Source organism: Lepisosteus platostomus, chromosome 10, assembly GCF_059453375.1.
Source record: "Lepisosteus platostomus isolate fLepPlt1 chromosome 10, fLepPlt1.hap1, whole genome shotgun sequence".
NCBI classification, from domain to species: Eukaryota; Metazoa; Chordata; class Actinopteri; order Semionotiformes; family Lepisosteidae; genus Lepisosteus; species Lepisosteus platostomus.
Window position 1 is genome coordinate 13,251,130 of NC_142620.1, and position 27,003 is coordinate 13,278,132.

At 38.4% G+C, this 27,003-nt stretch overlaps 1 protein-coding gene across 1 annotated transcript in view; it reads right to left on the minus strand.

Annotated features, from left to right (window-relative positions):
- The window catches only part of txndc16 (thioredoxin domain containing 16), a 70,772-nt gene that overhangs the window by 39,808 nt on the left and 3,961 nt on the right, over positions 1 to 27,003 (minus strand). Inside the window, exons 6-17 of the mRNA XM_088648300.1 lie at positions 26,200 to 26,321; positions 25,397 to 25,487; positions 25,001 to 25,157; positions 24,029 to 24,195; positions 23,234 to 23,294; positions 22,995 to 23,121; positions 21,014 to 21,160; positions 20,202 to 20,261; positions 12,904 to 13,072; positions 6,958 to 7,094; positions 2,866 to 2,950; positions 388 to 526 (exon numbers count right to left, since the gene is read on the minus strand). Of these exons, the coding sequence (XP_088504426.1) occupies positions 388 to 526; positions 2,866 to 2,950; positions 6,958 to 7,094; positions 12,904 to 13,072; positions 20,202 to 20,261; positions 21,014 to 21,160; positions 22,995 to 23,121; positions 23,234 to 23,294; positions 24,029 to 24,195; positions 25,001 to 25,157; positions 25,397 to 25,487; positions 26,200 to 26,321 (1,462 nt within the window). The remainder of the gene's footprint in view (positions 1 to 387; positions 527 to 2,865; positions 2,951 to 6,957; positions 7,095 to 12,903; positions 13,073 to 20,201; positions 20,262 to 21,013; positions 21,161 to 22,994; positions 23,122 to 23,233; positions 23,295 to 24,028; positions 24,196 to 25,000; positions 25,158 to 25,396; positions 25,488 to 26,199; positions 26,322 to 27,003) is intronic.

A 27,003-nucleotide genomic window follows, 5' to 3' on the forward strand; every position in this document is an offset into this window, starting at 1 on the left:
GCAGCACCCAGAGAAAACCAACACAAACATTGGAACATATAAACTCCACTCAGACAGTGCCTCAGGTCCGGAATTAAACTCAGGACCCAACCACAGTGAGACAGCAATGCTAAATACTATGTCACCCTATTCCTTAATATACGTATCAAAGCCAAATTATTTTAAAATCACAGAGATTTTAGATCCAAGAAACAGCAGTAAAGATGAGGCCATCTTCAACTTACAAAAAAAATATTGATATTTATTGAGTGCATGTAAGATGGGAAGAAATTAATGTCTAAAACAGAAGCCTAATCAGATTTGTACGCACTGTAAGAAATCCCACTTCTGCCGTTGCTTTTCCTTGCTTTGCTAAAGAAGAGTTTCCAGAAAATTTTACATACTTACAAATTTGTCAAGCACAGCTCTCTGGATAGTGGAGACCATCTCCTCAGTTCCTGAAATCTGAAGGGTGAAGGCTTCTATGCGGGAATCTGGACCTCTGCAAACAAGCATTGCTGGTAGTTTCACTGCATAATTCTGAGCCCTGGAGAGAGACAGAACATTCACAGCAGTATGCAAAGCATAATTTATTTTTATAATTTATTTATTAACAGGAAATATGCTGATTTAACAGATTTACACCACATAGAACTTTGGATTACAGCTAGAAATGGTTGGGAATAACGTCAAATTCATTAATTCTCATTAGTTCTCCAAGTACTTTGTTGGACCCCTGTAAGCCTTTGAAGGCTTACAGCAAGCAACAGTGGAATCTTAGGAAGACAGTTTTCACATCTGCATGCCTTTTCTAGTACTTATAAGGGCCTGGGATTGTGCTTATAAAAGCATTAAACTATAAAGGCTGGACTTCTCAGACTGTTCCAAACTTTTACAGCACCAGTTTTTTGGGAAGAGGGAAACTTTTATGATCGGATATCATTGTGAACCGAGTTATGACTGGATATCAAGACTTGGTTATTGAAGATTTTCATATAAAAAATAAGAGCATTCTGTATATATGTTTGAGTTTCACTTACAATGCTAACCTGCTTAGTATTATTCACAACGCTGAAATCCCAATGTTAAGTCCCAAACAAATGCAAACATTCCCTGTCTCTCTGGTAATAACAAACTGGATTTGAATGATACAACCTGAATACTATAAAAGATATAATGCAGGTCAGCCCCTATCCCACCATATGGAGGTGAAGCGGTGGCTCTGTGGCTAAGGATCTGCGCCTGTGGCTGGAAGGTTACTGGTTCAAATCCCGCGGCCGGCAGAGGAATCCTACTCCTTTGGCTTAACTCTTAACCCCAACTGCTCCAGGGGTGTCATATAAATGGCTGACCCTGCGCTCTGACCCCAAGCTTCCCTCTCCCCGTGTCTCGTGTCTCATGGAGAGCAAGCTGGGGAATGGAAAAATACATTCATAATGCAAGAAATTGTATATGGCTAATAAAGTGATCTTATCTTGTCTACAAAAGTGTGTTTCTAATATAGTGATCTTGAAGAAAACATTTCTTAAAGTGTAACAAAATCTTGAATCAGCACTTCTCAACACTACGTAAAGACTAAACAAAGAGTAAAATTTGAACAACAGCACTGGGGAACGGTAAAAAGATAAAATGATCAAGACAGTTGATTTCCAAGAAATTATTAAGTTTACTCCCCTGAGTTTCATCTGCAGTTTTCACAGTTAAATGGAACAATCTGTTAGAAGTCAAAGTAAAAACCGTGGGAAAATGTCAAGCAAACATTCGGAGTTAACGCAGGCAAACATGTTTCTTGGGATTTTTTTTTCTGTTGGTTTTTGTTTCTGACCCTTACGGGATATTGTATCATTTCATCAATTGATAGCGGAATTTCCAGAGTGGAATAAATCTGTAATCGTGCCTTTATGACTGTCTTGGTGCTGGCTACCTGCATTTATCCCACATCTCCCCTTGAACAGTTTCTCTCATGCAGAAGATCTTTGAGCTGAACATCCAGATGTTTCTTTATTTTTATAGCGTTGTTTAACAGGTCATTTATTTTTTAGATTAATAAGAGATACCATGGCAGAACACAAACCAATGCAATGCATTACAGTTACTGCCCAGGGATAACCAACTGCTTCTTCCACATTAAAAATAGTGGTTTTGTTAAGGGGCACAGTTTCGAAAAACTCTGAAGGTAGATAATATTTTAACAAGAATTAGGCAAAAACAGCTGTAAAACAGAAGAATCAATTGTCAAGAACAAGATGACGAAAAGCTGTAGCTTAAGTGCGTGTGTGGCTAATGATAATGCCACAAGAGTCCCACTTCAGTTCTTGCCAAAAATGATTGCTGAATTGTGCAAGACTGAGCAAGCCATATACAAATCTAGCAGCTGGAGAGCTAGAGCCAACTTGACAGATCTTGTCAAATCTTGGAAGCGAAGAAAGCTCAGGCTGTCGGTACTAAATAGCTGATTCTTAAGCAAAACCAGGTGGCTGCTGAAAGCAATACTGGTGGACTTCCAGTAGTGGATGATCCAAAAGGCACAGGAATTAGAACAGGTTTTGTCGTCTTCCTATAGGCAAAGTGCACATATACATATGGACCTTTGTATATTTGGGATCCCTTAGGAAGAAAGGCACAATGCAGATTTTTTATTGCAACAGAAGTAAGCAACCAAGTAATATCCATTTCATTCACAATAATGATGTCCTACCCATTTAAGTAAATGGAAGTGCTATTTCCTTAGCAAGCTGAACGAAAAACAATTAGAAACTCTGTCATTGTGACAAAACCAATTTAAAAAAAAACTAATTTAGAAAGGTCTATCCAATGCCAGTTTTTTGGGGGGTGTTTTTCAAAGCACCCATTCCTCTACAGCATAGAATGAACTGAAGCACCTACCACTTGGCTGCTTCCTCCTCTGTGAAGACGCCCATAAATACCTCACCCCTGAGCATCTTTGCAGCTTCACCGAACAGAGCACTTCCTGTGGAACACAGCAGGACCACGTATCAGATGCCTTATGCATTACATGTACAATGATAAAGTGATCTAAATCCTGAGCTTTAGAATCTACAGGGGCTCTTAGAGGGGAAAAAAAGACAAATCAGCTAATTCATGCTATTTAAAATCTCAAAGCGAGGCATACCCGGCAGGCAAATAAAATTCAGAGATTCGCTTTTTCTGAATCACTCTATTGCGATCTTTGGAAGATTAAAGGGATATAAAGAGACAGAATGTAATGTTAATGAGCTGTCCCTTCAACACACACACACGCAAAAGAAAGGTTTGTTATATAGACATTTTGACTGAATATTTACTATTTTATTTGTAAAAAGGTAGCAAAAGGTGTCCAAAATGAATGAAAACCCCTGAGGACAGCAAAACAAGAAACCGCTGCACAAGCCAACAAGACATTAAGCGTGAGGCAAATAAGTAAGTTGTTTCAAGTCAGCAACAGGAAATCTGAATGCATAAGTGGCCATAAGTGTTGAGATAACATTCTCCCCACATTTGACATTTATGAAATATTACAATTACTATCATAATTCCTATCATCCGCACAGAAATCCTTATGTGCTATGATCTTTATTTGAATCAAAGGATAACAAAACTATGACAAAGCTAGCAACAAATCAAAGAAGTGATCTAAGAGGTGCTTTTCATCAAGAGCTTTTTTAAGTGTAAATAAATATGAGTTTAGGGATTCTGTGCAGAGCTTCACTAGGAAATTACTTGCTTAGAGGGCAGGTGAAGCCCTTTGCTAGTTTGGTCCTGGGGTCATGTCATCAGATTAAATTGCATTAATGACAAAGCACTGCCAGGGTAGGGGTCAGATTTTTTTTGTGTGACTTTGAATTAAAATTATTTTGGGTCTCCAAACTGAGTAAAGACACTTCTCTGGAGGTTAACCAAAGGAGTCCAGACATCTTCATTTCAAGCTTGGTCAGTAGGCTACTGTGTCTTTGACTTTCTAGGCCACAGTGTTACGACCCCAAGTGTCTAGGGGTAAAGGGGTGTAACATTTAGGATAATTTTTGGATGCAGGTGGGTTCTGGGGAGGGACTAGGAAGCATGTCAACAAGGGTTGGTGCAAAAGTGATTATTTTAAGGTGAATAAGTGACTGGTACGTAATAGGACACAATAACACACAGTGAAAAGGAACTAGAGTGGTGCCAAATAAAAGAAAATAACAAACAAAATGGAGCTGGCTAAGAAAGTGAGGGAAAGCTGACCTAACTACAAAAGAAAACCCGAAACGCACGGTCTTAGGCATCTTTAAACACCCTAGCTAACCTTCACTGACTACAAGACAAACATATAACACAAAACAAGGATAAACACACAAACAAATGAAAGTACGAGGAGATGAACACAAACCAAGAAAAAAACAAAGCCGAAGCTATATGAAAACACACACACACGAAGAGAAACAAAGCCAAAGCAAAACCAAAAGCGAAGCTGAGCCGAGCGGGACCGAAGTCAAACGAAAGGCTTCGTTCAGAAAACCTCCAACTTATATACTCAATACGCTGCACTCTGATTGGCTAAGAAACTGATTGATGATGATGTCACAGGGAAAAAATTATGTAATGATGGACCAATGGGGAAGGGAGAACAATCAAAGTCAGAAGTGTGGAACACAGTAACAAAACACACATGGACCACACACTGGGACGTAACAGTTAGAGCTGGCCAGACAGCTGCGAGCTAACAGTCCTCTCAGTGAGAGAGTCATCCTTCTTGAAGCAATGCTAGTTCTCAGGTAAGCTTAGTGACAGTGTGGAGCTGGCACCATGAAGGCAAACAGCACTTACAAGTGGGTGTGTCACTGGAGCCTTGTAAAGTGTTTATAAATCCAATGATGTACAACTTACAGGTGCTCAACCAGAGTCCTGTGTCTGCAGCTCAGCTCATAACAACCCAGGCGAACTACATACAGTGCCTTGCGAAAGTATTCGGCCCCCTTGAACTTTTCAACCTTTTGCCACATTTCAGGCTTCAAACATAAAGATATAAATTTTTTATTTTATGTGAAGAATCACCAACAAGTGGGACACAATTGTGAAGTGGAACGAAATCTATTGGATTTTTGAAACTTTTTTAACTAATAAAAAAATGAAAAGTGGGGCGTGCAAAATTATTCGGCCCCTTTACTTTCAGTGCAGCAAACTCACTCCAGAAGTTCAGCGAGGATCTCTGAATGATCCAATGTTGTCCTAAATGACTGATGGTGATAAATAGAATCCACCTGTGTGTAATCAAGTCTCTGTATAAATGCACCTGCTCTGTGATAGTCTCAAGGTTCTGTTGAAAGCGCAGAGAGCATCATGAAGACCAAGGAACACACCAGGCAGGTCCGTAATACTGTTGTGGAGAAGTTTAAAGCCAGATTTGGATACAAAAAGATTTCCCAAGCTTCAAACATCCCAAGGAGCACTGTGCAAGCAATCATCTTGAAATGGAAGGAGTATCAGACCACTGCAAATCTACCAAGACCTGGCCGTCCCTCTAAACTTTCAGCTCAGACAAGGAGAAGACTGATCAGAGATGCAGCCAAGAGGCCCATGATCACTCTGGATGAACTGCAGAGAACTACAGCTGAGGTGGGAGAGTCTGTCCATAGGACAACAATCAGTCTTACACTGCACAAATCTGGCCTTTATGGAAGAGTGGCAAGAAGAAAGCCATTTCTCAAAGATATCCATAAAAAGTCTCGTCTAAAGTTTGCCACAAGCCACCTGGGAGACACCCCAAACATGTGGAAGAAGGTGCTCTGGTCAGATGAAACCAAAATCGAACTTTTTGGCCACAATGCAAAACGATATGTTTGGCGTAAAAGCAACACAGCTCATCACCCTCAACACACCATCCCCACTGTCAAACATGGTGGTGGCAGCATCATGGTTTGGGCCTGCTTTTCTTCAGCAGGGACAGGGAAGATGGTTAAAATTGAGGCGAAGATGGATGCAGCCAAATACAGGACCATTCTGGATGAAAACCTGTTGGAGTCTGCAAAAGACCTGAAACTGGGACGGAGATTTATCTTCCAACAAGACAATGATCCCGAACATACAGCAAAATCTACAAAGGAATGGTTCACAAATAAACGTATCCAGGTGTTTGAATGGCCAAGTCAAAGTCCAGACCTGAATCCAATCGAGAATCTGTGGAAAGAGCTGAAAACTGCTGTTCACAAACGCTCTCCATCCAACCTCACTGAGCTCGAGCTGTTTTGCAAGGAAGAATGGGCAAGAATTTCAGTCTCTCGATGTGCAAAACTGATAGAGACATACCCCAAGCGACTTGCAGCTGTAATCGCAGCAAAAGGTGGCTCTACAAAGTATTAACGCAAGGGGGCCGAATAATTTTGCACGCCCCACTTTTCATTTTTTTATTAGTTAAAAAAGTTTCAAAAATCCAATAGATTTCGTTCCACTTCACAATTGTGTCCCACTTGTTGGTGATTCTTCACATAAAATAAAAAATTTATATCTTTATGTTTGAAGCCTGAAATGTGGCAAAAGGTTGAAAAGTTCAAGGGGGCCGAATACTTTCGCAAGGCACTGTATTAGCATTATACAGTAGGTGTAGTGTAACAGCTCCTCCAGGTCTTAAGCTGCTGATGCTTTATATGTTTTTTTAAAACCTGCGGGTCCAGAGGTTACAGCCATCGTATGAGTTATCAAACTGGAGTATCAAATGGTAGGGCATAAAGTAGAAAAATCAAAATTCAACAAAACAGTTGTACAATGGTAGCTAAGAAGCTTCTTTATGTTATGTTACAGTATGTCACGATACTGTCAACTGGGGTGGCCCAAAATTTCAGAAGAATTTCAGATTTCAAGCGTTAATAACGAATGCTTGTTTTAGAATTCATATAACAAAAAGGAAAAATAAACATCGCAAATAGACTAGTCTTAGATCAGCAAAGAGGCAAATTACAAATAATGGGAAATGTCCCACACACAGGACAGAGGGGTCCCCACTACCTTGATCCTGGCTGGAGCTGAAGAGGCCCAGAACAGTGACTGGAGAGAAGGCTGCATATCTCTGGTAAAGCTCCCCACCAAGATAGGACTGCACTTCATCTTCATTGGACAGGAGGAGAGGGACAGCTTCCCGACCCCTTGAACCAAAGAGGAGACATCCGATGACACCAATACTGGAAGATAGTGGTGCAGAACTACATTCCTGTATGTGGCATTCAGAAGCAGTTTAACAGCTCTTTCTTTAAAATTTTGTTAAAAACAAAACATAAAACATGCTGGAGAGAAGGACCGTAGGACTGGAGTAGGCAACAAAGAATTTTTACTGCTATTGAAGAGCTCCAGCCTTTGTCCACTAATGAATTAGAATTACGACACTGAATTTCAAATGCAAAGAATGTGAGTTACTGTAGAAGAATGGGATGAACACATTATGGTATGAAGAATAAGACTGTAAAAGATTAGATTCTGCAATCTCTTTTTCCTTCCCTTGCACCCAAACATTCTTTGGGTTTCTGTCAGAACTGACCTTCAACAAAGTTCAGTAAGCTTCACAGGTTTTTTTTATGAATAGAAAATACAGCAAGAGAAGCACATGAATCTTATTGTGTGGAAAAACAAAATTGTGGCTGTAAAATAATCAGGTCAGGAACTTTCCCACACAACACATGACAGGAAAATGCCTTCTAATGGAGAGGTGAAGGAATTAATCATTTTAATGGGTAAATGCTCTAGTTGGGTTCCATTAAAAGAGATTGCCATCATATCACGTATTGCCTTCTGGTGCAATTTGTCACTCTAATCAACTCAGCTAAGTCAACAAAACATATGCACCAAAGGATGTAATAAAAAACAAATTAATGTAAAAAGGTCAAGAATGAAAACCAATTTGATGAAAAGCCCAGGCCTGGAACTTAAATTAATCTAAAGTACAGTACACATGAGATTAAATCAACGTTATCAAACAATGCCAGTTCAAAAAGCACCAAATTGTGTCATCTGCTAAGCAGACGTTTATCTGTGCAGGAGCCGTGTCTTAACGGTTTGTGTCTTTCTCAGTTCAGTCACAGAAAAAAAAACAGCTAACAACAAGTAATTGTGATAAACATCAGTGGGTTTTTATGCCACATTTTTGCAAGACATAGTCTGATACCTGCACATTTTATATTTTAAGATGAGCAAGGGCACCAAAGTAATGTTAGAAACATGACAAAGAAGTAAACATTCAGCAAATAAAAAAAATATTTAACGTCTATACTGCAGATGCTCCAATAAATTATCAAAACACCACATTTGCGTCTGTCCAAGGCTCACATTCTTCTGTTTTTAACCAGTAGCAACATACTGTATGTAAAATCTCCTGAGTCTCAAAAAGAACACTATTCCCCTAATTAAATACATGCAATTAACTAGAGCAATATAACCTATGACTTAAGAGAATACCACCCAGAGAGATGATTTTGCATCCAGAGAGAGGATTTTGTATTGTGACTACACTTAATTCTGTATGTAGATTGGACAGGTATAAATCATATTTGCATGTGAATAACTTTAACCATGAACTGTATCATGCCACAGAACAAAAGGAATTAAAAAAAAACCTCAGGGACACTGAGAACATTTACCTAGATATAGTGAAAAATTCACCCAACATTTTTTCATACAACAATAGTTTCTATTCTATTTGTTATGCATTATTTCCTGTGGGTGTATATTGGTTTTGCCCCCTCTGACATCTATAACAATTTGCAAAATGTGCTTACAACAAGCTATTCATCGATGTTTCAAGGATCAGTAGAAAACTTTAGGTTATTTCATTTGTGAACACTAATTGACTTTAGAACAAATTTCTGTATTTACTATATACAAACATTTGATAACGTCTATATCCCTTACATATTGTAAATAGTAATACAAAAGCTACACACACTATACAAGAAAAGGGAACTCACAAAAAAGAAAAGTGGGTTACTGGGGGCTCAGTGGGGCTACCAGAGCAGGGACAGTCAGGGGCTTTAAGGCATAGTCACATTTGAAAGCAAATGAGTCACAAACTCCCCAAACCGTTCTGTCATGTGACAGAGGAAACTCATGGGGTGCATATTGCTAAGATCCTGAAGCATGTGCAGGTCATTGTCATCAGAACTGATGCCAAGAAAATCAACTTTTTGTAAACCAGTGTGGATAAGAAAAAGGGCTGAGAGCCAGTCAGATAGTGGAAATTATTCCAGATTGGTAAAGGCTTTTGAAATTTCAGGTGTGCCAAGAAAGCAGCTGACCTTCCTCCTAATGATCAGTGACTTAAGCGACATTATTGGGTCCATATGAAGTGATATGATCCGACCTTGAAGGGCAGAAAATACAATATGCTAGAGGCTGACTGGTTTAATTCAACACCTCTTCAGTCGGATACTATATGAGGCTGATACCTCAGAGCCTACCTACAGTACAGTATGTCCAAAATTCCTTCAAATGAAAAGCCCCTTAGTAATATTTACAAGTAGGTACACTCAAACCACCTACTGTAAAACACATAGTGGTGGGAGTGAAAAAGGAAATAAAAGTGAATTATTTTAATTTTATTTACTTATTAATGGCAACCCTCATCCTGTAAAGAAGACCATTAGGACCATAATCTTATTCCGTTAATGAATGAAAGTTACAGAACATCTTAAAGCTGATCTTATAAGGCAAACCAGTGGACTGCGAAGAAGGGTGTAAGAGATGTTGCTTTGGTTGTGGAATTCAAAAGCATGAGAACTGATTTCAACCAATTTATTTCATGTCCAGGGAGACTATAAATGTTTCAGATAATTCAATAAATTCAGAACACAGAGGACTGGAAGGCTCAGACAGAAAAAGGTGCATGTCATTCGCACAGGGAAATATGAGATATGGGTTCCAGTACATCAGTGGGAGGAATGCTGACCCTGGAGATAATGGAGAGCCTTGTAGACTTTCTGCCAAGTGTATTAGCCAATAAATCTGGCAAGACAATGTGATTAAAAATAACCATATGACTTCAATTCAAAAGCCAGCTTATACAAATCATAAATTACAATATCTTGCCAAATTTTGCTGAAGAAATACACAGATCCTTAATGTCTGATTTTGTTCTCTTCTTCTTTGTAATGTGACTTTAGGGTGGTTAAAATATTTTAAATTTAAGTTAAAAAGTAGAGAATCCAGTAAGTAAAAAGGCAAATGGCTCGATTTCTAAAGCAAAGACACGTTTTTATGGCCCTAATAACCATTACTCCAGTATAACCAGATCTTCTATAATAAACTGTCCTTCTTTTACAAATTTGAACCTGGCATTCCCACAACACTGGAACCTGTTTAATAATACCTGTATACAATACTTACTATTGCATAAAGTACAAAACAATAGATAATCACTAGTAATGTGATACAGCAAAGAAAACAGATAACTGATTTTTTTATTAGTATAATTTACTTTTTTTTTTTAAATAAAAGGAACATTGAACATCTTCTTTACACCTTAATTTTAACTCTAAGCCAACACAAGGCCATCAGATAAGTTTTTTAATGCGAGATTTAAAACAAAAGTACTTCTGTTACCATATCTTTAATCTTATTTGCTTTTAAAGAGAGCAAAGACCTTTTTTCCATTCACCATCTAGAGCAAAAGACAGAACGACTTAAAATTCAATCGCAATATTTAACATTTCACTTTATCACTTTTCTAGGCTGTCTGTTTATCTTGTGACTTGCTAGCCAAAAATTGAAAACAACAAAGTAATTGCCATTAGGAATTGTGTATGTTTTAGGAATGAGAGACAGCTTACAAATTAAATGCACATTCAAAGAACACAACTACTAATAAGACAGTTCTGTAAGGTTTTCTGAAATAATTTAGATTGACTGTATATCTTTTTCATTTTGCATGACTATGACTGACACATGCATCCCCTCTGTATTTACATCATTGCCTTTAAGAGGCAACAGAGATTAAATGAAACAGCTTGCTAAATATTTATCAATCTTCCTCCTGTGTTTTTCCTCACATGACAGATGACAGTTGTTGCAGCTCCGTCTTGCATGACTGCATTAGAAAACACTTGGTGATCAGAGGGATTAATGTTACTGATTTGTTCCTGGTGGGTTATTATGTAGTCCAAGCCAGGCAGGCTGAACGGATGGGTTACTATGTATTTTTTTTCTCCATTATGGACAAAGGTGTCGACCCAATGGATAAAAATGGATATGCAGAACAAAGCACGTCTTTGTACCCCCTATGGGTGTTGCATTTTGAGAAATACTGCATGTCACCACAAGGACACTACTCTGTGGAGAAACAGAATTTAACTATGATTATCTTAACTGCAATTAAAATTAAGTGGGAGAGCAATGGGATTTTTACATACCCTCCGATTGTATAATTACAAATAATTGGGCCTGATCTTGTTTGAAAATCTCCAGGGAATTAGAAGCAAAATAAATGCAATGTCTCATCTAATAAATGTAAACATATTGAAAATACTACTTTTCAGTTTTAAGAAACTACACTTTATAGTAAAGACTCGGAGGAATTCCGTTTTAGATCCCTTAGGGCTTATTTATTAGTCAGAATGTTAACTTGTGCTGTTGGACAGTTACAATACAGCTTTAATTTTATTCACACCCCGGTGGCTGGGTGTAATTTTATTTTAATGAACACTCCAGTGGTTAGGTACTGTATAATTTCATTAAATAAATGCTGTACAACAGAAAAACAAAGAGCTCAATTTCACTACTGGTCCAGTGGTTGCTCAGTTTCAGCAATAAGATAAGATCACTTTATTGGCCATATACAATTTTTTGTATTTGGAATTTGTCTTCGCATACCCCAGCTTGCTCTCCATGAGACACACAGACGGGGAGAGAGAAGCTTGAGGTCAGAGCACAGGGTCAGCCATTTATACAGCACACCTGGAGCAGCTGGGGTTAATGGCCTTGCTCAGGGGACCAATGGAGTAGGATTCCTCTGCCGGGAACCGGCAACTTTCCAGCCACAGGTGCAGATCCTTAGCCACAAAGCCACCACCCCGCAATGGTAATTTTCCTCATTTTCACAACACAATAGTCAGGAAATGGGACTGAATGAAATTATTGTATTTGTATGAGACTCAGATACCACAAAGTGAGCTTCCATCCAAGAAAGCACCGTCATTATGAAGACATGGCTCGGGAGAATGTTAATGTATTGCAGATAGTACCAGCAGAATTTGGTCAGTGTGAAGACTACAATTTGTGTGGACTGTCTGACACACAAAGTTAACAATGGACAGCTGCAACAAATTTAAGACAACAAGAAATAAAACCACAAACGAGTTCTGTAACTCTTTACATGTAAAAGAATAGGCATGTGCACAATATGTGTAGTACTTTCAGAAAACAGGACTTAACTTAAAGCACAAGTGAATGAACGACCACTCAAAAACCTTAGACCCAAAACACTACCAGCCTTATTGGTAGAAGCAGCATTGGTTGCTGTTTTTGTCTTGCTTTTGTGTACCTAGACCTCTTTATTTCCAAAGTTTATGTACTATTGGTCAACCTAATTATACAATTTCAATTGTCATGAAATTGCTGATTCTCCTTTTTAACCAAAATCTGGTTTTAAAAAAAAATCTTTAATGACCAGTTCCAAATCAAGTACTTCAAGGCAGCTTTTCCATGTATAGGAAAACTGCTTTCATGTATTAGGGCAGCATTTAACTTCTGCTTGCCAGGAAGCCGAAAGATGTAATTAAATCCACGCCATAGTAACCTGTAAATATGTGAAAAGGATTTGGAGTGTTTAAGTGACCTTTAGAAAACAACATTATCAAGAAATACATAAGGAGTACCATAAACTAAATACAAATAAGAGTGCAAAATAACAGTAAAGTGATCTGTAATTGATTCCTCTGTAGCTAACAGAAGAGAATGATAATCTTGACTCACAGCATTATGAACCTGTAAAGACTCTCAGTTCCCAGCATGCCTCTGTAAAGCTGTGGCAGTTCACTGGGGTGGAACAGCTTCACTGTCGGAAAATGTGAGACATTCTGATTGCTGCACACATCTGTCCACTCTCCACAGTCCACACGGGCCAGCTGCACACCTGTCACATCTGGAAACACAAAACCACAAGTCAAGTCATTCACTAATAGCATGGATTAATGATAGCTACCTTTTTATTTTACTATACTGAATTTCATTCCATCTTTCCAATTCCACATATCTTTTATCTAATTTTATCTAATGTTTTATTGCTTCCTAACCTTCACGAGCCCAGTTTATAAAAGCACTCACTTAGGGAGATGTCTTTATTGACCTACACTTTTTAAGGATACCAGGATACAATTAAGGGCACAGATGTGATAGAAACCTTTTTGACCCTTCATCATAATATGGTGCCTTTCAATATACTGTATACTTTGACATCCTCAAAGCCCGAGTCAAAAATTAGGGATTACACTTTTTTTGAAGGAATGAGGCAGAGCTTGCATATAAACAGGAAAGGATGGATATGATAAGGGTTTATTCCAAGCTGAAAGGAAAGTAAAAGAAACACAGTGTTTTGGCTGTGGGGCCTTCTTCAGTGGAAGAATGGTTATACATTGCAGATTGTTAAGGGTCAAAACAAATGTACCCCTTAAACAAAAGTAACTCCAAGAAAAACGTTTTAATGGAAATGAGCACTACACATACAGCATGAAAGACCCCAAGAGGACATAGAACTGCAGGGATAGCTGAAAAAGATATTAGAATTGCAGAAAGAGATACCACCATGGAGGCAAAAAAAAAAAGTACTGCTGTGGTTTGGGAATTAGCTAACTGTTTGACGTTCTCAAGAAAAGCAGCCTGGGGTAGTCTGGGTCAGTAAAGACATTAATAGCCAACATGGCACAGGAGACCGCCAAAAGTCTTTAATCTCAGTAAATAAGTGCACTGGGAGAATATTAATAGACTTCTGGTGAAGAGTTAAAACACACTTTCTCATGTGGGTGCGATTAGGAATGTTTGCTACATGAAGGGCTACACGGTGTTAGTTGGTGACTAAGCTTTTGAACACCAAGCCTATGCGTACCAGCGGAGATTTTTTTCACAATAAATACTCCTTTCACCATGTTTTCTGAAGCCAATATAAGTTTGAATATTCTTAGTCCCCTTGATCCACCTCATTTAGGTTGGGGCCTGTCACACACCCCATTCGAAATAGATGATATAATGGGCAAGGCTTATGTGTTCATGCAGCTGTCTGGGGTCCCTGAGGCAGTAAACACTGCCAAAGATACAGATGATCAAGAACAGTTCTCTCAGGCTACACTAATTCTCTATTATATCATTACGTCAGAACATCAATATTTAACAATGACCTCCCTATCTTATGGGGATGGGACACAGGACAAGGTAGACCTCAAAGTCAGGATAAACAGGACACTGTAAACAGAGACAAAACAGGGGTCTCAGATGAGAGAAAAAAGAAGAGCATAATTTCCCAACTGTTGAATCCACATGCTATAGGAATAGGGTTTCATATTCATTTAAGCAGACATTTAAATTCATGATTTAATCTTGGGCAGGTTCTTTCTTTTCCATCCGGTTCCATCAGGTGTGTTTGTGTTTTGATTAAAGGGGGAATTCTCAGTAAGTGAGTTATCAGATTTCTGTCTTCAAGATATTTGTACATTATCAACTAATTTATCCAAGCTAATTCTTTAGCTATTCTTTTCCTTGGTGTTTGCCATTTTTAACATTGTGGCATTGATTTATTTTAGAATGATTTTGCTACTTGTCATCGTTACATTCATTCGTCAATAGGGAATGTTATTGCTCTTTCTTCTGAACTACAGTGGGTCCTTATTATCTGCTGTTGGAAATATGTACAAATCTTTTTGAAGAGAAGAGATGTTTACTCTACATACGAATACTTTGGTTGCTAGGCATGTCAAATGGTACTGTACATATATAGTTTAATAACAATGTAGACCCTGACAAACCATTATACTATGACCACATAAAAAATCCCTGATATTCATAGCAAAAGCAAGTTAAAGAGCTCCTTGGAATGTTTTTCCCCTTAATTACATTAATTCTTATGGGAAATAAATTCCTAATAGATGTATTTGCCCTATTCAGAGAACATTTCTAGACAAATAAGTAGAACCACAATAAAGAAGAGAACTAAATCCAGTCTAGAACCAAAGAGACTAATCAATGTACATACAATTCTACAGGGAACAGAAAGAGTTAACCCTGGGAACTACAATATTTCACACTCCGTAGTGGGAAAAAGGACCTGATATAACAAGTGGAAATGAAAGGGTAATAAAAATCATCTTTCTACGAATAGTACTGGATATCTGAAAACTGGTTAAGAGCCAAACTCTGGGGTACTTTGTGAAAAGGCTGGACAACGATATGGATTTACATTGCTAAATAATTAATAATAATAATAATAATAATAATAATAATAATAATAATAATAATAATAATAATAATAATAATAATAGCTTACACTTATATAGCGCTTTTCTGGACACTCCACTCAAAGCGCTTTACAAGTAATGGGGACTCCCCTCCACCAATAAACAACTACCAAACAAGCAAGATGGGAAACACAGCCTATATTATGCAATTTTGAATATTCTAAAAAAAATAACATGAAATGCTTCACACATGGGAATACAAAGATAAGGTCAAACATTAGATTCTTTCTCTCCTTATCTTATTTGGACTGAGACTGGAAAAGTCTTATCAAAGGGTTTTTTTCCCCCCCATTCGCGCATGTTTATTAAATGGGTATTCTTTAATTTATCTTTCTGCCTGTAACATGGGTTAAAAACTCCATCTTTTTAATGTCCTACAGATATAAAGGGCAGCAAAATGTTCTTGTGACGTGTGAGCCTAGGGTTTTTCCCTGCATTGTCAAGAGGCGTCAACAAAAAAATATAATAATCAGTGTACACATTCCATATCATACATGATCTCCTTTTCCCTTGTTAAATATGGTCTAATACAAGTTTTCAAACTTTTTGCACAGATATACAGTACTTGCATCTGCCCATGTGAAAACATCATTAATCATTTTTAATAGAGAAAACTAATAAATGCACAGTTCCACCCTCCTAAATGAGGTTTATATCGCATTAAAAAAGTTCAGAACCCTGATGGATTAAAAAAAATAATCAGAAACTATAACGAGAAAATTATGTTTAGATAGCAATGAACGGAAATTAGATTCCAGTGATAATATCAGATGGAGACAACTGCGGGATTTCCATAATAGTAATCATAACCACATATCACTTACTCTCTTTTTCAGCGTACGTTCAATAAAAGCCTGGAGAGTGCCGTTTTCCAAATGGAACAGTTATTCACCACAAAGCACATACTTCAAAAAAGTAATATAGTACCGACTTTTAGAAAATAACATTTCACCAATCCTTGCATTTCTTTATGTGCTATTATGAGCATTTTACTATTAGACTTCAGATGTTCTTATGAATTGTTCAAATTCATAAACAGATGAAATGTCTTGAGTCCATCCTTAACAAGACCTATATTGTTTATTGGGCTATCAATGTCAAATGTGAGCTAAAATCAAATTCATTCAGCATGAATCCAGTACCTGGCTAATTAAAGTCATCATTGTAAGAAGTATTATCACAGACAGAGGTGCACTGGCTCTGTAAAATTGTAATGAAAAGCCCCCATTTAATAATGTCATTTTTAAAGGACGTTTATTCTGGTGTAAACATTTACAATCAGGGTCTTATCAAAGTGTTATGTCAGTCTTAAGGTTTGAGGCTTTGAAAAAAATACCACAGGATCATCCACAGATTCAGCTTGGAAAAACAGAACTGAATGACTGGGCTTATGACTGAAAATCATTACAGACCCTGCAGAGGATTCTCTGTTCTACAGGAGTTTGCCTGAAAACAGGGCTACGTGCTGTTCAGGAAGCTTATGAACCTCAGGACAGTTTTAACTCTGCACTCAAGGCCACAAGCACTTGGCCTGTTATGATCTGACCACCATCAGGTCACATATGGAAAGAATCCCTTCCATGCTGTTGCACTAACTCTAGCCAAGCAAAGCAAAAATACTAGGACAGGCATGTCCCTGCTTTGAACCACAAGCCATCAGGCCACAGGCTCTCATCAAGTTCATCCTACAAGGAGTTTACTAGGTTGACATTTTCCACCGATTTAAAAAACAAACACCAGAGACCTGAAGTGTTGCCAACAACCCCATTAAATCCCAACCAAAATATTGTAGGAGCCTTAAAAACTGTGATCAATAGCATATTCCCAGTTACTGGTTACGCTGTATCACCTTTGCACAAATACAACTGAGGTGATTTCCCATTTATTAGTGTTATGTCTATATGTCTATAAAATGATGTCTATAAAAACAGACTCCTCCAAATTATTAAAACACTATACACTAAACCAGGATATGAACAGTACAAATGAGAGGAAGCTATGTGACCCATTCAGTCATTAGAAGCTAATTGAACGGAGGCTTTATCCAGCCATTTCCTGAAAGAAGCCAGGGTATCATCATGGCTGGGTGGCTTGAGCCAGACGTTCCTTCGGTTCCCAGTCTCAAAAACGTCTCAGAGTTAAATTAAAACATCCTGAAAAAGAGGTCCTGACTGGCTTTAATGGTAAAGGCAATTCACAGAGCAGGCTGAACTCTATATTCCAGAGATTACTGGAATTCTCAAACCGCAGGTCACACCTGCCATCAATCAGCAAATTGTCAGCTTATCCAGCAACAGCAACCTCTGGAACCTTCTGGATAAGTGTGCAGGACAATCAGGGAGAGCTACATCTCTTCCCAGTCCCTTAACCCAGCAGTCTGCTGTGGGAACTGTGGGGCTCACAGTGGGAGAAACAGCAGATGGCCTGACATGGCAAATGGAAAGAACTGACCCAATCCCCCTCATGCTGCTACAAGAACTGTAGCCAAGCAAAGCTGAAAGCAATTGCCAGTTCAATACATGGAACAGTCAATACAACTGTTGCACATTAGAATAAAATAAAGCTTGTTTTAAAATAAATTCAGTAGTCGTGTAGTGTTATGCATATTAGGAGTATTAAACAAAACCAGCATATATATCCAGTGTATTACACTGATCAGGGCCTTTAATGGTGTTAATTCAAATAGAAATAATCATTATTATTCGTTAAATTATAATTTAATTTATTAATTTAATTACTGTCACAAGGTATAACTGACATTTTTCCTAGGTACAATTTAATGGTAAATCTATACTGTACATGTCCTTCCAAGTGTAAAATAACTATTATTTACCTTACTGTTACTAATAAAGTAGAAATGCCTCCAAAATATAACCATTGTGTTGTGATAGTTGTGAGCCAACTATGCAAACAGCAGTTTTCCCCCAATATGTAGACAGACAAATTCAATATCCTCTATCAAGAACTATTTCCTGTTATGCAGTGTACTTAACCAAAACTCCACAACTTGCCTAACAACTCAAAACAAAGGTCAAAACAAGAAACCGAGGAATTTACTTATGCAGGGTGCAATTCAAGTACCATTATGTTGTTTTTGTCTTTTAACTTAAATATTGACAGGCTCACTATAGCCTTTACAGCAAGTCTGTGCGTATTGTTTTTCAGAAATGGGTTGTGCAAGATCCATGGAAATGGGGGGTTTGCATAACACCAAAAATATTTGTCTATCTACTTATAAAATAAATATTTAAAGTTGCTTTGTAATTGCTGAAATTGCAGGATCAAACACTTTATTTTGACAATATCTCACACCAGCATACAATGACTTTGAGAAAGCATTTAAAGTAAGTCATCGCCTTTTAATATCTTTGAAGATATTTAAAGCCACTCTTCAAGTAGGTGTAAAAATGATAAACTGAAGGATATAAGAATACTAAGGACATACTATGTCTTAACAGCTCAGACAAACACTCAAAAGCATAACTTATTAAATAGAATCATCCCACATTCTGTACTAACTCGGTCCATCCACTACTTAAAGGCATTTTTGCCTTCAACTGGTTCCTGTTCAATGACAAAAATGTGATAACCCTGTTGCATAATCATGTCAAGAGGTCCTTCTTCATTTTTAATGATAAAACAAGACGACCTGTTTAAATAACTCCTGTAGCTTCCCTACCTCTATAAATACCAATCCAACACACAAAACACAGCCCTGGTTTCCTCCCACAGTCCAAAAACACACAGGAAGGTTAATCTGCTACCGGGTGTGAGTGTGTGCGTGTGTGTGTCTGTGTGTCTGCCCTGCAATGCTCTGATGTCCCATCCAGGGTGTATCTTGCCTTGCGCCTGTCGGCTCCAGCTAGAAAATGGATGGATAAACATTATAAAGTCAATAGATATAAATGTAGCACCATGAGGGTGGCAGACAGATCACTTTAAGGTCGCAAAATCTGAACGTTCCAGGACTCCAAGTCCTTAAAATCTTCAACAGGTTCAGCTAGTAAGACAAATGGAAGGAGACAGGACAAATAAAATATGCAATACAGTATATGCAATATTTAATAACGTAAAAAGGAATGTAGCCAGTTTGTCTCCAAGGAACTGGAGGAAACCAAAGGCTGCCAATAAAGACAAAGAAGATGAGACATGTCTGAGGTTCTTCGTAAAGAGATGAAAATTGACCTTGAGATGCTAAACATCTGAGTGTTTTCCTCAACCCGACACTGGCAAATGGAAGCCAGGAGTGAGTGAGAGGAGAGAAAGACTATGAAATATAGACTTTTTCACCTTGCAACTCACAACCATCAGGGCACTGAAGCTCTCCACTGACAGCTGGTGTGTGGCGCACTTTGGCTGCCATCGTATCATCCAGGTGGGGCTGCACATTTTGTGGTGGTGGAGGGGACCGCCATTACCTGGAAAGCGCTTTGAGTGGAGTGTCCAGAAAAGTGCTACTGTATATATAAAATTTAAATTCAACTTAAAGAGCTTAGCTAGAAGGTGCTCTCCAAAGACGTGTCAAGGCTGTAAGAATCAGATATTAGAAATGAATGTTCACTGTAAATAAAATGTCCCTGGATCTGATTAAAACTTTGTTTGAATTGTGTGGAAAACCTTTTCAATAATAGATAGTAAAAACCAAATGAGCTTAACAGTGGTGACAAGTAACCCTGAAGTGTCAAATAAATCCACCTGTTCAGTAAAAAACTTAATCTTAGATTACACAACAGCTATTTTCCACAGCAACGCTAACAAAACCCATACCTTTCAGCATGTTAGCTACCTCAAGATAAGACCGCATAAAAGCCATGGACACAGCATCCCCTGCAGGACAAAAGAAAATATTATTTTCCAGTTAACGTTTTGGTCATATTTGACCACATTATCGGCCATCCATCCATTTTGTAACCGCTTTATGCAATACAGGGTCACAGGGTAGCTTGAGTCTTTTTAATGCAGAAATATGATATTAAATGCATGTGTTTTCTTTGTGAAAGTCTACAGCACCACACCTCTAAAACATGCTTATGTATCAGACCATCACTGCTCCATGAGCTTCAGACAGTCAGGATCTGAGGAATCTGCTGAAAATCTTGTGAACAAGTCACAAGTCACAAGAAGCTGATGTTGGCGGACATCAAAATAAAAATGAACACAGAAAAGTATGACTAGTGTTCTTTTTTCCCCACTCACAAAAATTACATTTTAGGTTTTTGTGTTTACTATATAGGTGCTTTTTATATTTGTTATTCTATTTCTGCTTTCAATAAATGTTTTTGAGCGGTATAAATTTAGTCTATCCACACAAATAGTTTTACACAGGATCCCACTTAATCTTAAAATCTGATGCATGTTAATTTTTCCACAACTTCAGTGCCTCACAACATCAGTTTCTGTCTTGACAAACTTTAACCCTATTTGCCAATGGCATACAGAAGTTTATAAGCATGACTTCGCAGCACAATAGTGTATCTGATGGATTAAAAGCAGATCCTTTAATTAACATAATCTTACATCCTTTCAGAGCCTTCCCTGTAAAGCAAAATACATGCCAGTGCTTATGCTAGATTACTTACAACTAGTATAGAAGATCACCACCGTGTGGCCATTTCCAGCTACTGCAGTGCTGATTGTTTCCGCAGTCAGTTCTGGGACCAGATCAAAGTTTAGCTCCAAGTCTCTGTCTCTGTAAACGGATTCTGCTACCTCATCATCCAAAATGTCTGAGGAAAATGAAAATGTACACAAATTAATCCTCAGTACTCTACAAAAAAAAAGTCAAATGTGGCAAAGAAAAGAAAACATCATTTGAATAATGCCATTCTTTGGTATTAATATTAAACCATTTTACAGATGTAAAATTTCTTCCAGCATCAATTTTCACAGCAGAAGCAGCCCTGTTAATGGCAAATGTCAGTCACCATACGCATTTACCTGTGTCTGCTATAAAAGATGGTCAATTTCCTGATAACTTTGTGAATTTGTTGCAGTTATAAGTCATGAGTTTGTTTGGATGCTCCATATATTTCTTACAAGCCTTTTCAAATATTTTTTGCCAAAGTATGTAAGTGGGAGACAATTAGCACTGTCACAAGCTACAGTACATGTATTTAATCTTTGAACCCTTGTGAATATACTGCAAAACGGTATATTGAACAATTTTGTATGCATTTCTTTCACAATTTGTGCTGCATTTCTAAATACTTCTCACTGAAAACATGTTAAAATACATTATTAAGACTGCTAAAAGTTTTTATTGGTTTCCTGTTGGATTTCTTTCCAAACTTTATTGCAATCAAAACATACCATAAGGTTCTTTAATATACAAGAAGACGTTCTTATAATACTTGTGATCATTATGTAATCTATTGTACAAAACAGGAAGTCTCCTGTGTCAACGGAGCGACTGATCGTCGTATGTACAGTAGCTATCAAAAGTATTCAGCCCCTTGGACTTTTTTACATTTTTATTGTGTTACAATATGGAATCATAATGTATACTGCCACCACCATGCTTCGCGGTAGGGATGGTGTTCTCAGGATGATGATCACCGTTACATTGGAGCAAAAATTAGCACTAAGTTTGGTCTCGTCAGAACATAGAATCACCTTCCACTTGGTTTCAGAGTCTCCCACACGCCTTCCGGAAAAGTGTAGTCAACATCTGATGTGAGTTTATTGTCTCAATTGTCATATGCAACGCTTCTCCCATCTCAGCCATGGAAGACTGTAATTCCTTTAGAGTTGTCACAGGCCTCGTGATGGCCTCCCTGACTAGTGCTCTTCTCACCGCGATACTTAGAATTTGAAGACACCCTGTGTTTCCACAGTTTCAAAGTTGTTCCAAATTTTCTATATTTCTTTATAATGGACTTTACTGTACTTTGGGGGATATGTAATGCCTTGGAAATTTTCTTATACTCTTCCCCTGATCGGTGTTTTTCAATAACCCTATCCCAGATTTACTTTGAAAGTTCATTTGTCTTCATGATGTAGCTTCTGTTGGGAGCTGTACTAATCAACTGTGGGACCTCCCAGAGACAGGTATACAGTATTTATCCTGAATTCATGTGAAATACCCTAATTGGACACGTGGACCCCATTCAACAAATAATGCAACCTTTAAAGACATTTGGTTGCACCACAGCCCATTTAAGCGTGACATAGTAAAGAAGGTCAATACTTATGCAACCACTTGTTTTCTGTTTTATATCAATAATTAATTTACGGTGGAGGATCTGTAAAATTGTATTTTCACTTTGATATTACAGAACATTTTGAGACGATCAATGGCGAAAAGTCCCATATAAATACTGTACATTGTGATTCTATATTATAACACAGTAAAATGTGAAAAAGTCCAAGGAGGGTGAATGCACATAATTGCAAAAAGCTGCTTAATATTTTATAGGGACAAGTAATAGGTTTATTCCATGATGAATGTTTTCTTTCTTCTCTGTTTCAGGATGGAATAAACCTATTACTTGTTCCTTTGCAGCCTACGCATACTGACGCAGGTACCCACCTGACTTAATATTTTATATACAGATATTTTACCTAAAACAGACCAATGTTGTTCTTCCTCATCTTCCCCCTCCTCTTCCTCTTCCAGCGGGTTTTGTTCTTGGAAAATTCTCACAGCTTCATCTAAGTTCTTCAAAGTCAGATACTCGACAGGGGAACCCTGATTAGGGACAAAAATCCACCTGTAGTTTCAGTAATTGCGACCTACTGTCAATCGCTCCTCTTGTGTCTCCAATATGTTTCATGTCAGTGCGAGCTGTCAGGTGACTCACCTCTCCGGGCACCCGGTATGCCACATTATACTCCACAGGGATGTTCACTGCTGGGTTATCCCTGTCCCAAAGATTGAGGAAGATAAACTGTGACGTTAAACAGCAGTTACATCACACCACTTCTGCACTGATTTGTGCTGTAATGCACGTTTCCCTTTCAATTTACACTGCAAGTGGGAGGTCTAAGAAAATTAACATTATTTGACTATGAAAATGATCACAGCCACAAGGTTTTGAATACAGATCTTTCACCCCCCCCCCCACATCTCATAAGAGACAGGGAAGCAAAAGATTTTACTGTATCAGTCAACACCATTCATACACAATAACCCTCAAGACATTACGGGATTCTACACGTAATGTATTATTCGGACAGTGGTTTTAAAGGAGAAGTCTACATTGGTTCTGACAGAAGTGATTAATGTTTATAACTGAACAAGCAGCTTGAGGTACCTGAGCCAACAAAGAAAACGATTCACTGTGCAAGACAGGAAAGGAATCTGTCACTTCACCATGTTTTCAAGATTAATTTGTTGTCCTGAGCCAAAAGCACAAAATGAAAATATTAAATCTCCACTGACTCTGATAATTAGAACAATTTGCTAACTTATACAGCAGAAGATCTATCCCCAGTAGACTATTTTTAACTCCTTCTCATGACCTCGGCCTGAATTACTGAATACGTACAGTAAATGTGGCGCAAAAGGTACAGAACTATAGAAACTAAACTAAAGACTTAATTACAATTCCAATCTCATGCACTGGGTAATGCCCTGCTCCAGCAGACACACAAACCTGTGCAGGAGGATGAGGCCAGCCTGTCCCCTCAGCCGCCGGGCGAGGGAGAGGGCAGTGTTCCTGTCCAGGTCAAGGGTCTCTCGCTGAGTGAAGACGAACAGCAGTGGGGTGTGGAGGCGGCTGTGCACTGTCCTGACCTGGGATGGCTCCACAGACGCCTCTGTCTGGCAGGTACAAAGGCAGGTTAACGGCAGTGCAGTGAACTACTTTAACCACGGACGCTTAAACAAATGGCTTTCATCGTTTCTTTCAAAGGTAGGAAGGGCCCTTTTCCGTCCTTTCATCTGTATTTAGCGCCACAACTGTTGGGCTGTTTTGCATTTTCATTCAATTTAGACATGGTAGTGTCTTTTTAACGAGATTCAGAAAAGAAATCCTTTCAAAACACAAAGTGATTACAATAATTAATAACCTTAACGCCAGTAAAATGATAAGGCCAAAACAAATGTGTATTAATTCCATACAAGGACAATTAAATGACTTACAGCACTGCAATCTGCTTGTTTCTTATTCAAATTACATTTAAGATCACTTTTGCATTGTGGCCCAGTTCAGGAACAGAAACAGAAAACAAAATGCAATTCTGGTCTTGGACACAAGAGGGAGGTGAAGCCTAGAATATGTTGGCCCTGCTCCACTCATTTTTAAAACCAGAGAAAAATTTACTGTTTTGACACAGACAGACAGACAGACAGACAGACAGACAGACAGACAGACAGACAGACAGACAGACAGACAGACAGACAGACAGACAGACACTTTATTGATCCTATGAGGGAAATTGCAGTGCAACAGCAGCGTAACACAGACAACACAGAGACAGGGTTACGAATGATACAATAATAATAATATAAGTGGAAGAGTTACTCGCAGTCCAGAACACACAAAGAACACAACAAAACCAGAACAGAACAGTACACAAAACCAGAACCTGTGAATGAAAGAAAATGTTGAAGCCAGAGTGGTTACCACAAGCGGAGCCTCCATGAGCTGAAGAAAGGTGTAAATGTTGATGGTGGTCAGGGGCCTCCTCAGGGCAGTGCGGTCACAGCCCTCGGACCTGTGAGCCACGGCCTTACAGTGCAGGAACCACAGGCCGGCTGGGAGAGAAGCAGGATCCTTCACTCTGCGCGAACCAGAACATGATTACAAAGGCTCCAGAGGGGCAAGGGCATCTCAAAAGATGAAGGTAAGAGACAACACACAAAAAGCTGCCTAACTAACAAAGCAACAAAAGGATATCAGTGTGTTCATTCAATCCAAACCCTAAGAGATGACAAATTTTTAATTCCTACATGTCCTCCCAACAAAAAAGGATTAGCTGAATACTTTTGCCAAGTCACACTGTCCTTGCTGCCGACTCACCCCAAGTGCTCCAGCACTTTGCCTCCTGTTGTCAGCACAAACTGATACTTGGCCCCATAGACAAAAGCAGTCTCCATCACAGCCCTGTGCTCTGAAATCATGACAAAAAAACAGCTCCTTCCAATAAGATGAATAACAAAACAAAAGTGCATATTTATACCAAATTCTTATCTTTGTCAGAGGAGGTTTTGTAGTCCTTAATGCAAAAGGCCTCAAAACCTAAACAATATATGAGCACTCCAAACATTCCACCACTTGTTTCAAAATCTGAGGCAAGAAAGGGTGAACAGGAAGACTTCACACCTTTGTGGAGCTGTAGCATTTTTGCACATGAATTTCATTGAAACCAGGCAGAAATCCTGGGGTATTTCCCATGGTAACAGGGACATTGCAAGCACAATAAAAACAACTAAGGGGACTGAGAAATGAAAGTTGAGAAATGAGGGATACCCAGAATTCTAAAAAAGTATTTATTGAGGTAACACTTGACTGTGTTCAGGTGTCTGAATTTCTTTCTGCTCAAGTTATTAAAAAAATAAGTTGGCTATAGGATAAATTAGCCATATAGGAGCAAAAAAAATAACATAATAAAATTTCTATTAATGGAGGATTGAAGTGAGTCAGTACAACAATCACCTCAAAACTACACACAGAAAGAGCAATAAAAAAAATCCAAAGAGCAGTACAATAATAATAACAACATACATTTCTTTGTAACCCAGGGAGACTTACACTGGTTTTTCTACTCAGACTATTTGACTGTAAACATGACTCATGTTTTATTATCACATGAGCAAACGTACCAGGTATTCCCAGGGCCACGACGTGAGCGAGCACGACGTCTGCCCTCCCCTTCGCTGCTTTCTCGATGTGGAGCAGTTCTGCAGGCGTCTGAACATACTTCACCTCATTGAAGATGACGGTGCTACAGTGAGAGGAGTGATAGCTCAGGCACAATCTCCCAGCCACATCTGGAATTCTGCATTCTAACAGCATTCAAGCTTTGAGAGCTGATTTATGAGAAAAAAAAATCTATACAAGTGTTTCTCAACCTTTTCATCCCACACACACACACACCACTGACCCAAGCATGTTAACATGTACATGTATATTCTAAACAAAACTCATTTTAATGTGTAATCTGTGTTTGCCTTGAAATGGTATATCTGGCACAAATTTGTAGACTATGGAGCTCATAGATATAGATATACGTACCCTGAAATCATGTGAACTATTATTACAGTACGAAAGACAGAGGTCACTCAACTCATTTTGTGCCTCATTAAGGTCATCTCGTGCACCGAAATTAATGAAGGTTTGCCGCAGGAAAGGGTTTGAATATTTTCCATTTTCCTGTCATATTAATTACTGACTTTTTTGCATTCTGCTTTGAAGATTTACGTTTTAAAACAACAAAGTGCAAAAACTGTGCAAGGCTCTGAAACCTATGGCAAGGCACTACATATACAGTACAATTTAATGTAATTATTATTCTCACATGATTTTTCCAAAATTCCACAACACACCCAATAATGTCTGAAGGTACACTATTGTGCCACAGCCACCTATTTGAGAAATACTGTGTTGTAGAGCACCCTAACACACAG